We start from the raw sequence: 16,048 nt of genomic DNA on the forward strand, positions 1-16,048 counted from the left end.
TTTGCTTTCCTTCCATATGAATAAGGTATTAGGAATATGGGATATATAATTACTTTACTTGTTACAGGGAAAGAGTACCTGGCTAGCCTAGGAATGATATGCCTAACACGGAGGGAGAACAAGAAGATAAGCAGAGTATTATGGGGTAGAAGATACCATACAATATCATAGGTTCTCTGAGTCAAGATGGCTTCACAGTTTTTGATGTAAAACATTGTAATTTCTATTTTCAAGCATATCAGAATTTAAATTGTAAAAGACATCCATTTTAAACCAAAATGTAAAATTTCTATATTTTCTTCAGTATTTTGAAATGTCATTTCCTTTATTACCAGACTTGATCAAGAACTTATACTAAATTAATGTTATAAACCAGAGCAACACTATAAAAAAGAAATACTGCAAGCCACCTAAGCAATTTTTAACTTTTTAGGAGTCCCTTTAAAAAGATAAAAAGATACAGCAAAATTAATTTAAGAAATAATATATTCTATTTAACCAAAGATATTCAAAATGTTCCAATTCAACAAAAATGGAGATGTTTTTCTCTTTTTCTTCATACTACATTTCTGAAATCTGGCATGTAGTTTACACTTACAGCACATCTAAACTTGGACTAGACATATTTCAAGTAAATAGTCAGATGTAGCTGTTAGCTACTGCATTAGGCAATAAAGGACAAGAGGATCACAAACCAATTAAAGAAAGGTACATATCTCAATATTGAGAAAAGGCTCCACATCAGTATCTGTTGAACCAAAGTACTTTGCACAGCAACATACCTAGATAAACATTCTTTATCTTCATTTCAAATCTGATAACCATAGTTCCATTAAACTATTCAGATTCCCAGTCCACTATTTAATGTATGCTCTTTATCCCCCATATACTAGCAATTGATAATATACTTAATCACTGACAACATTTCAGTTTTTCCATGATCAATTACAGTAAAAGCTTTTCAGGAATATGTATACAGTGTAAGATTAAATTAACTCAATGTTATAACATTTAAAAATATATTTTGCCAAATCTAGCCTTAATATTTTACCTTCTGTGTTTCAATGTGCTTTTCTAAAATTTCTTGTTTCCTTTTCCTTACATCCTGCTGAAGCTTCAGGGCTTCCTAGAGAAAGGGGTCAAAAATATCATTAGACTACTCGCCGTTTATTTTTCCAATAAACAAAATGATTCAAGAGGACAGAAATGGTTTTAACTGCAGAAGCTTGGCAACAAAAATTAAATGCAAAGTTTTCCTATTTAAAACTTAAACATATATGTAAGTTTTGAAAAGTCAGGACAACCTATCATTACAAGAAAAAAAATTTAATATTTACTGCTACATTATGGAAAATAAAAGTTCAGTGGCAGCTGACATACTCCTTTCAGTCTATTATAAGCACTGACAAAACACATACATGCACAAAAGCTTTCCTATATGCCAGTTTTGTACAATAATAGCTGTACTTACTTGTTTTTTTTTCTGTGCTTCATTATTATCAACTGCAGAGGGGGAAACAAGTAAAGTTTTTTGTGCAGCCTTCAAAGCAGCTGGATTATACACCGTTTTTGTTAGGCCAGTAGATGTAGATAACACCTACCAATACAAATTCAATTTTGTAAAAAATGTATCAAGCATCCATGTTTTTCTAAGTTCTGTTTTCTTATAAAACAATGTTAAAGCAGTTCTGTCAAAATTTAGCACACTAAACTAACTATATTACATACATACAATAATTAAATCATTTCTTGATTTCAAAAGAAAGGTATAAATGATGGATAAGCTATGACATAAAAAAATTTAAATTAATATACCTACAGGAAAAGAGCTTCACAAAAAACAGACATACAAAAACTTCACAAAAAAACGGTCATTCCTATATCACTGAGAAAATATTAGTTGCTGAATATATTTGCTAGTACTGTAGTTATTAGAAAGTAACTACAGAAAAGTTGTATCTAAGAGCATGGCACAGGAGAAAACTGAATACTGGCCCTCAAACAATTTGCAACTCTTTGTCCCTCATGGTAATTTGTAATTTGCAGTGTAGAAATTAAGTTTGCTGCTTTCTTTCTCCATTCCTTTGCTAGCGTTGCTCCTTCTGCTTCGAGTGACCTTATTCCCTTAAGCCCAGCTCAGGTTCAGCACAACCAGCCAAGACCTCCAACAAAGTCCTAATCATTTATTGCTTCTACCTAGGTCCTTCTATGAAAATTTATTCCTACAGCTATTAAGATATTTAGTATATATGACTTAATGATATATTGTTTCTCTCCCTGTCTACACAGTAAATGTCTTGAAACAAAAACAATGTCTTTCTCCTCTTTGCATTTCTTCCAGGACCTAATCCTTGCTACTAATTAATTATGAGACCCTGGAAAGTTCAAGTACCTTTTTGGACCTTGGTTTGTTTATGTATAAAATGAGAAAGTTCAATTTGATGATGTATAATTTCCTTAACAAATGTATAAGGGTAATAAGGGTTTTTTGGCTTGATTCATTGCTGTATCTTTAGTGCCTAGAACAGTGCCAGGGCACAGTGTAAATATTCAATAAACTAAACTGAATATTCACTGAATATTCGCTTATATTCACTGAATATAAACTTAATATTCACTTATTTAAATATTCACTATATCAAAATGAAACAATGATAGATAGATCTGAACGGACAACCTTTTCTACACAAGGTTCAAGTAAGTACCACATTTTGCCATGTATAATGGGCACCCACATTTTTATGCTAATTCCCATGTGCAATGCTCACCCTTATTTTTCCCTTAAAAATTTGGGCAAAAAAAGTGTGCATTATATACAGCAAAATATGGTATATTGGTTCCTTTTTAATCTGTACAAGCAAAATGTTTTAAGTTCCATGGGGGGAGGAGGGGTGGCGGTTGGTTACTGGTTCTTGGAAAGGAGTGTAGGAATCCCTTCACGGAGATCTATTTTGAATACTATAAAAACAAAACATGAAATCATATACATGAAGAATGTAAATTCCCAGAGGAAAAAACATAGCTTCCAAAGTCTGAAAGGAATTCATGACCGGAAAGAGGGTTTATTAAAAACTATATAAATAGAAGAGCATCAATGAGGAAAAAGAGCCCTACCTTCTAAGCAACTAAAATGTAAATATTTGGGTACCAGAGAAGTAGCAATCTCGACTCTACATTGTAATCTTTTATCATGAAATTAGATTGGAGAACATCACAAAGTTTAGGTAACTCATCACTATTCCAGAACACTAGCTTCTAAATAAAATAGATCAAGAACACTACTATTCGAGAACACTAGCTTCTAAATAAAATAAAATCCCAGAATACTGTATTTATACTTGTTCCATACAGCACAACTGATGTTTAAAAATAAATGTTCTTTGTAATATTTGATGTGTATCAAAATTTCACTGCTAATTTCTGCAATAATGAAAACTAATAGTCAGATATCACTAATATATAAAATGTTTTATTCAGTCAAACACAGGATAAACAGATTTATTTAGTTTGTACTCGAACTTCAGTCACCATTCTTTGTAATTCTAGAGAAAAATTTCTCCCATGCTACCTTACCACATACTACACAATACCAAACTGTACAATTATATAAAGGATGAGACAAGAACCTTAAAGGGAGAAACACAAGATAATCTGCTGAAAACAGAGTTGGAGGGTTTCATAAACTTTGCTTCATGAGAGTTCTGTAACAAGTTGAAAACTTGTAACCGAAAAAGATTTCTGTACTCAAATCAGTTGGGAACAATAAATATCATAAGCCTATCTTCTAGTTTCAAAATGTATTTTATCAAAAAAGCTGTGAGAAAGCCAGAAGTAAAGAAATTATTTCTTTGCTTAAACATTTCTCCAATTTCAGTGAGTAGGGAATGTTCTTTTTCAAAGCTATTTTATTAACATCAGATATTAGACTAAGGAGAGCTTTTCAAAGTGAATAAACGTATTTGACAAGAATGAGAAGACTCCTTTATTCCTAGAAACATTCCACTCCCTTATTTTATCCAGGAACTTCCATTTGTAAAAATAGAACAAAAGCTAACATATTTCACTGAATTTAAGACATCACTAATTTTGAAACACATTATCCTTTTATATTCCCCACTAAAGAATAAAAAAGCTGCCAATTACAACCATAAACACCAATGACTAAAATAGAGCCCAGTTTCAGAGGTGTAAAGTGTAAAAACAGAACGTCTTAAAACAATGAAATATATGACTGCAAATACTACTCACTATTTGAATCTGATTCCAGAGTCTAGACAGTTAAAGAGTTTGGCTAGCAAAAATATCTGTATATTCAAAAGAAGAAGTTAGAGTTGTGGTAAAAGAGAAAATCTGTTAAAAATTAAGCCAGTGGAGGGAAGTAACAAGCCCAACCGAAAAGATGCTACAATTCCTAAGAACACAGCCCAAGCACAGGCAGTGGACTCTGCAAACTACCACACCTTCTCTATTTTCCAAACAGATTTCTGTATGTGCTATATTTTTACACATTGACCTTATTTCCACTGACCTTATCTCATTCACTTATTAACTCCAACTGTCTGTGAATTCTTTTGTATTTTCTATATACACAATCATGCCATCTGTGAGTAAATAGTTTTGTTTCTTCCCTTCCAATCTTTATGTCACCTATTTCATTTTCTTGCCGTTAGGTGCTGACGAGGCCCTACACTACTGAAAAAAAGTGAGAGTTGACATCCTTTCTTGTTCCTGATCTCAAAAGGAAACATTCAATATTCCATCCTTGAGTATGTTAGCTGTATGGTTTTTCTGAATATATATTTTGCCAAATTAAGCAAGTTTCTTTCTATTCCTAGTTTTCAGAATGGTTAATGTGATGCTGTTTATAATATTATGTTTTTTCTACTGAGATGATCATATAGGGTTCTTCCCTTCCATCCTCCACCCCAATTTATTCTGCTAATGGAGAGAATGATAATGGTTTCCAAATGTTAAATCAACCTTGCATTTCTGAAATAAATCCTACCTGGTCAGGATGTATTATTATTTTTTTCATATAACTGGACTTCTGCTAATATTTTGTCTAGGATTTTTGTGCCTTTGGTTCATGAGACATTAGCTTGTAATTTTCCTTTCTTATTATATATTTTCCAGGTTTGGTATCAAAGGTATATTGAATTCTTAAGATCAGCTAAAATGTATCATATGTTTGGTTTTTAAACTATACATCACTAGTACCTTTTACTTTTAAGACAAAAGGCCATTTCCCTAACAAGATAAAGGTTATAATCTATAATAACTCCTGATCCTATTTCCTATGTAAAATATTACCAGCTGTAACTATTATTAATATACTTAAGACAGAGGAAAATGGATTTCTGTCATGGATAAGAATGGAAGATGACAAAATATTTTGTAAAAATTACTACAAAAGAAGGCAATAGAAATAAAGTACTCCAAGTGTCACTTTTTAATAAGCAATGCCCATGTTTGAATCAAATATGAAAGAAACACAGTTTCAATGCTTCACAATCACACTCACAGTAAGTCAACCCATCACATTCTAATGGGTTTCCAGAGCAGAAGTGCCTTGTAATGCAATGAAAATACAGTAGCGGAGGAGTTACATGTAGGAAGTTTATTAATATAATTACTATATGGTCAATTTTTATTTCAAGTAAATAATCATCTTTTCTCTTTTTATTTTTTTTTAGATTTTATTTATTTATTTTTAGAAAGGGAAGGGAGGGAGAAAGAGAAAGAGAAACATCAATGCGTGGTTGCTGGGGGCCATGGCCTGCAACCCAGGCATGTGCCCTGACTGGGAATCGAACCTGCGACACTTTGGTTCGCAGCCCACGCTCAATCCCCTGAGCTATGCCGGCCAGGGCAATAATCATCTTTTCAATAAATCCGAATGTTCATTTATCAAAGTCTCTTTCTGTAACATATACATGTGTTTTCTATAGCAAAATCTAACCAAATAGAAATTCTACTGAGAATAACATGATTTAAAGTTAAATTTGTAAAATACTTTCAGCGGTTAACGGTACTATTGAAAAAAATAAAACTAAGTAGCTTAATAGACACAAAGGAATTAAAGATCTTGCACAGATATATTTTAACATCTAAGAAAAATGTGTAGTCAGTAATCATTTTTTGCTACAAATAGCTTGGTTCCCAGAAAATTCTGCATAGTAATTTATTTTAAAAACCTTATTTCTCTGAAGAAAAAATAATCTTGATAGCAATTTTAATTGAGCAATCCAGGTATTAATCCTGAAAGGCCAATATAGTTTAAAAAATCAAAATTAGCCAGTAAGTTATTAAAAAACTATCACAAATTTTCTTAATCTTCATATTTAAGGTAGGAAAATTACACAAGTACAAATTTAAAAACTTACATGAGTGCATTCAAAGTTCAGTGAACAGAGAGTAAGACTTGCTCAGAATCATACAGGAAGTCAGCTATGAAATCAACAGCATTAAGTTTCTATATGGCATGCAATGTCCCTTCAGTTTTACCACACAATTTCCCTCTTAAAAGTGCCATGGTACAGATGTTAGTATATCATCATACAAAAAAAACAATAAAAACAAACAAAAAGATGTATTTTCAGATAACAAAAAATACTAAGAAACAATAGTACCCTGTACTATATGTCTGATATACCTAAAACTGGTAATAAGAACATTAAATATTCAAGTGATCAGCTTGCTTGTCAGAATTTAGATGGGCTTTAAGGTGATAAAGTGGACAATCTAAATCTTTTTAAGAAAACTAACCAGGATGGTATATGCAGCAGATGATTTTATTCTTCATACATCTCCCTACAGTAAGCAGAAGCACTCAAACATCATTTGACTGATCACTCTAGTCAAATAGTATCTATCTCATAGCTACTACAATATTTTAATATTTAGCTGTATCAATTGGTTTTAAGTTTCTCTTCTCTTAGCCCTCTCACAAAAATAGAAACTTAAATTTTTTTTCAAAATCACTGAAGGGTATACTCAATGTTATTTACAGTGCATTTGTGTATTTATTTGCTTTAACAATGACAGAAGATACTGGGTGGATACTAGTTTTGAGATTTTTTCCTGCCTTCAATAAATAAATTTTTAAAAAGCAGCAATATCTGATGATGGAGAACATTCGTCTACTCTTCCTAAGACTTTTCTGAATAATTAACCTCTAAAGATTCTGCAGCAAAAATCACTATGGAGTAGAGGAAGAGACAGCACCAAACACAAGCAAAAATAAAATGCTATTCTTTAAACAGGGTCACTGAAGATGACTGCAAGTTATGTATTTGTAAATAATTGCTTTCCTGAAAAGATTCTTTACAGTATTTACAAAATCTTTTTTTTTTTTTTCATAAATAGCCCACTGCCATTAGTGATTTTTCACAAATTGTTAGTTGTAACTATATTAGTATATTATGCTATCAGTTCCAGGTTTCTCCCCTTTTTATCCTAAAACCATATAAATCATGCTTTAAAAATATGAAAGCAGTAATAAAACATACTAGAAAAGTTTTGTAAAACCTATTATCAGGTAACTTCAATTTCAGAGTCCAAATTTCAACATTAACAGATACCAAACATAATCAGACTTTTAGACCTCTCCAGAACCGCTAAGTTAAAAGACCTCATATTGTTATTTTTTTCTTAGTTACTTAGTATCAAGGAAAATAAACCTAATCAAAGCAAATATTTACATACCGCTAAATTTATTAGCACAGACTAAGGGACACGAACTTAGAGAAAAGGGGGGTATCATGTGGAAAAATTTGGAGGTTTCACAGAACAGGTTAGAGAGTCTGCAATCTTTAAAAGAATGACTAGAATTCAGTTAGGCACAGGGAAATATATTCCAAGAAAATTATCACCAAAAACAATAAAAAAATAAGACAAAAAATAGCAAGATATAATAAGTAGAAAAAGACTCCTTCGAGAAGAAGAAAGGACTAAAGTAGAGGTAACAGAACCAGAGTAACAGGAATGATGAGCTGTCAGAGTAACAGGAATGATGAGCTGTCAACCAAGCTGTCCTTTAGTTGAGGAAATGAAGGTTTCTGTAAGGAACTCACATTAAAATAAGTCTGAGAGCAAGATGGTGGCAGTGAACACTAGAGAAGGGAGGGGGCTGGCAGCTATGACACTGTATCTAGAGGCCAGGGACCTGAAGGTGATAGAGATGCAGACTACAAACACAAGCAAATGACTCAGAAGGCTTTTAGATTATACAAATTGGAAAATGGTGATATCACTTCCAAAGGTGAGGGCTATAAGAAATTAATTTATGTGGGAAGTAATGAATCATTCTTAGGCATATTATGCCTCAAGTAATGCTAAGGTGCCCAAAAGGGAAATCCAATTTAGAAAATGACACTGTTTTTACATAGTAAATAAGGAAAACAATATACTAAAGAATCAGTGAAGAGAGCATGTGTTCTATTTACCTATGAAGTCAATTTCCTATGTAACCTCCATAATGGAAAGAGCCATGCACCAAAAATAGAAAACCCAGATTCTAGTCCTAGCTCAGTAACTCAAGTGTATAGGCCAACCAAAAACTATTAGGGCCTCTCCTACTCTCCTACCACTGCAGAGGTCATGGTCAAAAAAATTACAGCATAAGTCAAGTTCGTCTCCATCACTCAGATCAGCCTCAACCTCTGCAGGGTTCAAGTGAGTGTATAGAAACGGGAAAGATTATCTAATACGAATACTCTGATTCTATATACCTCAAATAAGACTAAAGATCAGGGCATTTACTCATACCTAAACAGGAAAAAAAAACCCCACATCTATACAGAACTATAAGATAGGCCCATAAATGGTCTTAATTTAATCAATATTTGCCCCTTCATTAAAAAAAAAAGACTAAATGTATTGTCAGGCTGTACACAATAGTTGTTAATAATAAATAAAAGTCTTACATTTACGTCATCTTTTCCAATTTACAAAATACTTTTAGCAGTCCATTGCCTTAATCACTCGGCCTCCTCATCCACTCACAAAATACTTTTAAATAATTTTATTTAATCCTTACAAAACTCCATGAGCAGGACAATTCTTACCATCACCATTTATGATGAAAAAAAAAAAAAAAGTTCACAAAGATTAACAGCACTGCCCAATGTCATGCAGTTAGTAAGTAAAGAGCCAAAGCTCAAACTCCAGTAAAATCCCTAGCTCATGGCCCTTTCTATTGGCTGCCAGAATTTTCAAATTAAAATGTAAAATATCGCTAAAGAAAATATAATAAATACAAAAAAAAGAGGAAGAATGAAGCACATGGAACTATAGTGAGCGGCAAGTATTAAAATGCTAATGCAAAAAGTAAAAAAAGGTAGGCAAATATTTTTCTTTTTCAGCAAATGGAAAGCAAAAAGGTAGGAATAAGAGATATAGATACTACTAAGAAGCACAAGTTTGGATCTATGAAAAAATTAAAAAAATTAAGATGCCACCTGAAAACATTTATGAAGCCAAGACAAACACATCATGCTTCTTCTTACCTTTTCAGTTGCTGAAACAGATGGCTTTGATACAAAACCCAACCTGTCCTTCACAGATAATTTAGTTACATTCTAAAAAAATTGAAATGGAAATATTCAGTGTTTCCCCAAACATATATAAGTCTGTTGGGATTTTGAACATTCTGATTCTACTAACATATACTGACTATAAGCATACAGATGTTTATCACAAAACCTGAGTCTTTTTCAATGACAGAAACAGAAAGAAAATGTGTATGGAAAAAGCAAACAGTATGCAATATTACTCAATCATGAAAAACTATGATATAAAATCAGATGTTTGAACCTGATAGTTGCTAAAGTCCCCTCCACTGATACAGAATCCATAAATTCTTAAAATCCTATGTTGACAAAGGTTGAACTCTATATTAGATTTGAGTAAATAAAGGATGTGCCTACTTCTTGAGCTTAAAAATAAAAGCCATTCTTTCCTTAAGTATGTTTGTTTTATAACCAAATACACTGCATTTGCTTATGATTTGGAATAGGATTAGTTTTTTTTAAAGTAACTAATAATTTACCAATTTACATTCTGTATTTTATAACAGAATCTGAATACATTACTTTTCAGGAATTATTCAAAAGATTATTTTAATAAGGTGGCATCCATTAGCTAAGTAGGATAGTATATCCTAACTCTGTTTTATACAGCAAATGCTGAAACATCTGGAGACAAAGGAAAGCTAAGCTTCAGAGACTGAGGGTACAGAAATAAGAAACTGCCACTCAAGTATGGAAGGGAGTGGGAAGGGAATGACATATGGAGAAGAAAATCCGAGAGTTAGGAATAAGTGATGCAAAGTTCTGACAGAGCTGCATAAATAACTTGAATCAGTATAATATTAAGCATGCTAAAACCTGAGGGTTTAAGCCTTCCTGTCCCAAAAGCTTTGAGTTTAGGCTACTGCATAATTAACTCTGTAAAAGAATTCTAGTTAAGTAAAAGATGGTGGGAAAAATAAGATTTAGTGTACTAAACTTCACTTTTCAGGCAGATTTGCTGGAAAATATCTCCTCTACAAAATGAAAAAGACTTCTTTCTTATAAATAAGTATTAACTAGAGAATAATTGAAGATTCAAATACTGTAGAAAAGGCAGAATATGAAAATGTTATAATAGTAACAAAAACATTTAAAGATGAAGTTCAAATATGTAGAGACTATCATATTTCTATATAAAATATATACAGAAAGTAACTACAAAATATATACAAAAATTAACTACAATTGAAATCACCAAGGGAAAACAATTTCCTGAGAACCTACTGTGTGACAGACACAACAGCGAGACTGTTCATTTACCTGGGGAAGATCTGAACTGGCACTCTGGGCTTCCGCTGGTTCGACAGTACTGGAGGGTACTGGACCCAACCGTTCTTTGACGGACTGCTTCACAACAGGCAAAATGGGCTGCTGGACTAAAGGCTGCATCACCTCAGAATGAGAAAAAAACATTAAATAAGCTAACTAGTTCATGAGCACGCAAAGTTACCTTTATTATTTTTTTACTAAACTGCCCATGCAAAGGGTGTCTTAAGGTGCAGCTTGTAATCAAAACTTAGCCACCTTCCAAATTTCTTCATATGTTTTTCTTTGTATATAAGAACTTATAAAGTAGAGAAAAAATTAAAATCTATACTTCACTATCTTTTTCTTTTTAATAAACAGGAGAAAATTAAAGAAACAGACTGCTCTAAGACATCTCTACAAGCAATTAATCTAACATTACATACTGACTGATTCACTGATTAAAAGACAAAGAGGGAAAGAAAGATTTCCAAGGTAAACCCACAGTCTGACTTTGTGAAATACGTAAGCTACCATGTTTGTACTGTCTCCTATCTACCCAGGACTTTTCAAATTGCTTTGCACAAACCACCTTTTAATTTCCTAAACTAGGAATTCACTTCGAAAGAAAATGAATGAAGAGGTTAGAGAAATTAAGTGACTTCCTCAAGTTTATACATTTAACAGTGGTAGAGGCAGGATCTAGCTCAAAAGTCTACCTGACCACAATGCCTCTGCTCTTAAATATTATGTTTTCTAACAAGGGCATTTAATTCACACAAATATCTCCCTTACCTTTGGAGAGGTCGTTTGCAACTGCTGGTTGCTTCCTTCTCTGTGCCAATAAACCTTAATAAAGCGATTGTTTAGCACTGCTTCTGTACTTGATATTGCTTTCTTTGCTTCTTCATAAGTTGCAAATTGGATAAGGGCACCTTCAGGATCACCATTATAGGCAACCTAAGATTTTAAATATTAAAAATAGTGGATTTCCAAATGAATCTGTTGCTTCGTAACAGTAAAATTTCTCGACAAGTGAAATACTGGTTCTTCTAAGTAAGATTCTATGTTTACATTTCCTTAAATCTAGATTGTTACCGTAGCCTACTTTCACTCCAGAAAAAACGGTAACTGAGGACTGTTCAGCAGAGTGGAACAAGAGCCTCTTCCATGTGACAATGAATAGAGGATGCTCATCTGCACAGATGTTATAAACAAGTATTCCAAATGCTTCATTTTTTACCCCAAATACCAGACTATGAGAAATAATCCCTATGTCAATGACTGACTTTTGGCCAATATCCAAAGCTAGGTGAAGACAGTAAAACTACTTTAAAAGGGGGTAATCTCTAACTAAAAATTACAAAAACATCCATCTGTAAAATCTTCCGAATATGTAATTCTCACAAAACTACTTCCAAGAGCACACGAAAATTTAAGAAGTCGTATTTTACACATAAGGAAACTGAGATTCAAAGAGTATACGATTCTACAGACCCGTATTAATGAGTACTAGATACAAGGCTTTTCACTTCAAATTTCTTGTTCTTTCAATAATAGCAGTACTTTCTAAAGTGTGATATATAAACTGCAGGTGGTGTGAAATATTGTGAAATAAGGATTAAGAGCACAGACTCTAAAACAGCCTGACTAAAACCTTGACTGTTACTCTCACAGGAGCATGAGCAAGTTATTTAACCTCTCTGTGCCTTTGTTTCCCCTTCCATAACAGGAAAACCCACACAATACTGTTGAGTCATATAATTCATGCATAACAGAGAGTATATAGTAAGTATTCATTACTGTATTCAATAAATATTTGTGACAAGGATGATTTTAAATCACATTTTTATTAATTATGCATTTATTGGGATTTAAAACATCAACTCATCAATATGTTTATTAGGATAAAGTTATTAAAACTGGTGTTTAAAAAACAAGTATTGTATAAATAATAATCCAAGTGTATGCAGATATAGCAAAATGACCAGTAAAGAGATGAGAAAATATCAACCTTATTATTACTAATTAAGGAAATGCAAATTGAATAGTGAGATACCATGTTTTGCCCCCCAGCTTTGAAAAATTTCTTAAATTTAATATTACCACTGTAGTTAATTATGTGAGAAAAAAATATTTTGAGAAATTTTTGTCTAGATCTAAATGTGACAGATCAATTCAACTGCCATAAAAAGATATTCAGGCTTTAGCCAGGCAGCTTAGTTGGTTAAAGCACTGCCCCAATACACCAAGGTTGCAGGTTCAATGCCTGGTCAGGGCACATACAAGAATCAACAAATGAATGTGTAAATAAGTGGAACAACAAATATATGTTCCTCTCTATATATATCTAAAAATCAATAAATAAAATTTTAAAAATAATCATAGGTATTCGATGTTAAATAACTAATAGGGTAATGTATATAAGACAGGTACATATTTTTAAAACATGTATTTTTTATATTTGCATATTGATTGATAAGTATATACATACAGAAATTAGAAACAAAAAATCAAGACTTAGGCAGTGTGGCTCAGTTGGTTGAAGCATTGTCCCATAAACCAACAGGTCACAGGTTCAATCCCCAGTCAGGGTGCATACACACCAGAGGCAACCTATTGATGTTTCTCACATTGATATTTGTCTCCCATCCCCTCTCTCTAAAAATCAGTAATTATGTACTCAGGTAAGGATTTAAAAAAATCTAGAGGATACAGGATAAACTGTTAACGATGATGTAACTATATTTTAGAGATATATGGGGAGAGAAACGTAAAGAAGACAGAGTTGACCTACAAACTTTTTAAAAATTGTTTTTATTTATTTATTTATTTAGTTTTTTAGAGAGAGGGGAAGGGAGAAAGAGAGGGAGACAGATATCAATGTGTGGCTGCCTCTCGAGCACACTCCACTGGGGTCTTGGCCCACAACCTAGGCCTTTGCCCTGACTGGGAATCGAATTGGCGATCCTTCGGTTTGCATGTCGGTATATCTCTGTTGCCCTACCACAAGGAAGCATGCATTTTTTCATAAGTTACTTTTATATTATTTTTAAATGGCAAGAAATAAAAGTTTCTAAACTATCTACTTAAGTTGTACTCTCTAAACTTTATTATTTTTATCAGATAAAGAAAATAATTTTAATTGAAAAGAGCATCATAAAAACTGAGAAAGAAAACATTCTAACATTATTTCAACACTTTTAACATATCACATAATGTAAACTCAACACTAAATAACCTTACAAGTTACAGACATTCAAGCCAAGCTCCAATTTTAGGTGAAGTAAATACAAACTACACTGATATTTATCTTGGAAAAATGATAAAAAGTGGTACAGGAAAAAGTAAATATTTAAACTAATTATGAATTACACAGTATTTGGGTCCCACCTGTTAATGCATCTTATCAGAGAGGCAGCAAAAAGCATTTGATTAAAGCATTCTGTTGTAATGATTTTGAGAAACTGAGGAAATGAAAACTATAGTAAGATTAGAGTTTACTAGTGTGATTACTTAACTTTGCTCTAATTTTATGCTAACCTCTCCTGAGTAAAAAGTACATATAATATGATCAATCAAAACCACTGCCTCTTCAAAGTACCAAAGTTATTAAAAAATCATACATCTAAAAATATAAAGTTTTATTTCATATCCAATTTAACAAATTTAGATTACCAAATTTTTCAAAATATTTTGTTATAAGAGTATTTTTCTTATTAAGTTTTCTCCCTAAATAATTGAGCAAAGAAAACAGAATCACTTCACAGTTCTTACCTGTAAGTTAACCAGAGTTCCAAATCGACTAAAATGCTCATTAAGTTTGCTGATATTATTTAATTCTGGAGGAACTTTTCTAAGTTCAAGTTTGGTATTTTCATTTCCAAACTGAACCTTTTTCTGGAATCCTGGGCTGTTTGTTCTATTAAAATTTGGTCTGTAAGAAAAATAAAGTTAATTAATACATTCATTTATAAATCCTGTTCCCTATCAAGTATAAAGATATAAATTTTTACAATTTAAGTTTCTTTTTTTGAAAACTGAAATTATTAGCTGATAATAAAAACTGAAATTTTCTTCCAAAAAAAATGAAGTCTTCAAATTAGTAGTGTTTGCATCTTCACAGAAGCCAACTGAAAAGGATTCTTCCATATCATTTGTACTTGGTACTTTCAATCCACTCCTACTTAATTAAAATCATTAACAGGAAAGGTCCTAACACCATACTTCAGTCAATTTGCATATATAACCTTTGTTTCATTTCTGCAAAAGCTAGCTTACTAAAATTTTTCCTATTTTAAAACATTGATTAAAAGTGACTGTGTCAACCACTTCCCAACTTCAAAAGAAAGTCCTAAATGTAGACCATACATTTGACATTTACAAAAAAAAGGATAAAACTAAAGCCCAGAGAAGTTCACAATGCTCGCCTTAGGTCACAGATTTAAAGGCAGAGGCACAACTAGAAATTATTCACTTTTAAATTATGTTAAAGTTCTAAAAATGTGTGATCCTAGTTTCTCCTCAAACATGAACATTTATAAATGAATCATCATCAACACCCCAGCATTCTGATTCTTTACCCCTTTCTCTGAAACCCTTCCTTGACAACTTCAGGGCCTATGCAGCCTACCTCACTACCTCCCCCGCAAAATATGCCTTACTAGCTCTAAAAAGGAAATGCCCCATGCTAATGCCTCTTTCCAGCCCAGAACCACCCTTTCTTCCCCAATATTAAGTTCATGACTATCCTTTATATATAGGTAGTATTCAATGACATCTCTAACATAAGGAATATTTTTTGAAGGTGGAAGAAGGGAGAAAGAGGAAACTTATGTCCTCACCCACCACACCATTTCTACATGAAAATGCCTTCCAAGTACAAGTCATTAACAGATTTTTAGAAAACTTACATTTCAGGGGGAAACTGCCTATAGAGTAAAATTATATACATTTTATTTTGAAAAAGAACACTATACTGTCATAATAATTCTCCAACTACTCTACAAATTACTGCATAATAAAAGGCCTCAATTTCCCCTTCCAGCTTACTTATCAAACCAAGTCTTCTTTGTAGTTACTCCAGGCTCCCCAGAACCAATGGTTCTTTTCCTTGACTCTGAATCCACTACTATCCTCATAGTGCTTTTATTAGGAGGCTTTTCTGTTTGAAAAGAAAAGAAAACACAGATTAATATTTTCTGTTTATCACAGCTACTTCCTTAAATTCATAT

The 16,048-nt window shown here is 32.5% G+C and overlaps 1 protein-coding gene across 12 annotated transcripts in view; it reads right to left on the minus strand.

Moving 5' to 3' along the window:
* Positions 1-16,048, minus strand: part of RBM26 (RNA binding motif protein 26) — a 77,785-nt gene that overhangs the window by 25,525 nt on the left and 36,212 nt on the right. For 9 of the 12 annotated variants that reach the window (XR_006785683.1, XR_006785682.1, XR_006785681.1 and 6 more), the window contains exons 10-16: positions 15,867-15,978; positions 14,592-14,751; positions 11,610-11,774; positions 10,830-10,961; positions 9,507-9,578; positions 1,472-1,597; positions 1,052-1,126 (exon numbers count right to left, since the gene is read on the minus strand). Coding sequence is in view for 2 of the 12 variants with exons in the window: in XM_045838966.1 (XP_045694922.1) it covers positions 1,052-1,126; positions 1,472-1,597; positions 9,507-9,578; positions 10,830-10,961; positions 11,610-11,774; positions 14,592-14,751; positions 15,867-15,978 (842 nt within the window). In the remaining 10 variants the exon portion in view is untranslated. The remainder of the gene's footprint in view (positions 1-1,051; positions 1,127-1,471; positions 1,598-9,506; positions 9,579-10,829; positions 10,962-11,609; positions 11,775-14,591; positions 14,752-15,866; positions 15,979-16,048) is intronic. The other 3 variants (XR_006785685.1, XR_006785687.1, XR_006785686.1) reach the window with 1 other exon arrangement.

The sequence above is a fragment of the Phyllostomus hastatus genome, unplaced genomic scaffold (genome assembly GCF_019186645.2).
Source record: "Phyllostomus hastatus isolate PE091 unplaced genomic scaffold, TTU_PhHast_1.1 phas_contig_29, whole genome shotgun sequence".
Lineage (NCBI taxonomy): Eukaryota > Metazoa > Chordata > Mammalia > Chiroptera > Phyllostomidae > Phyllostomus > Phyllostomus hastatus.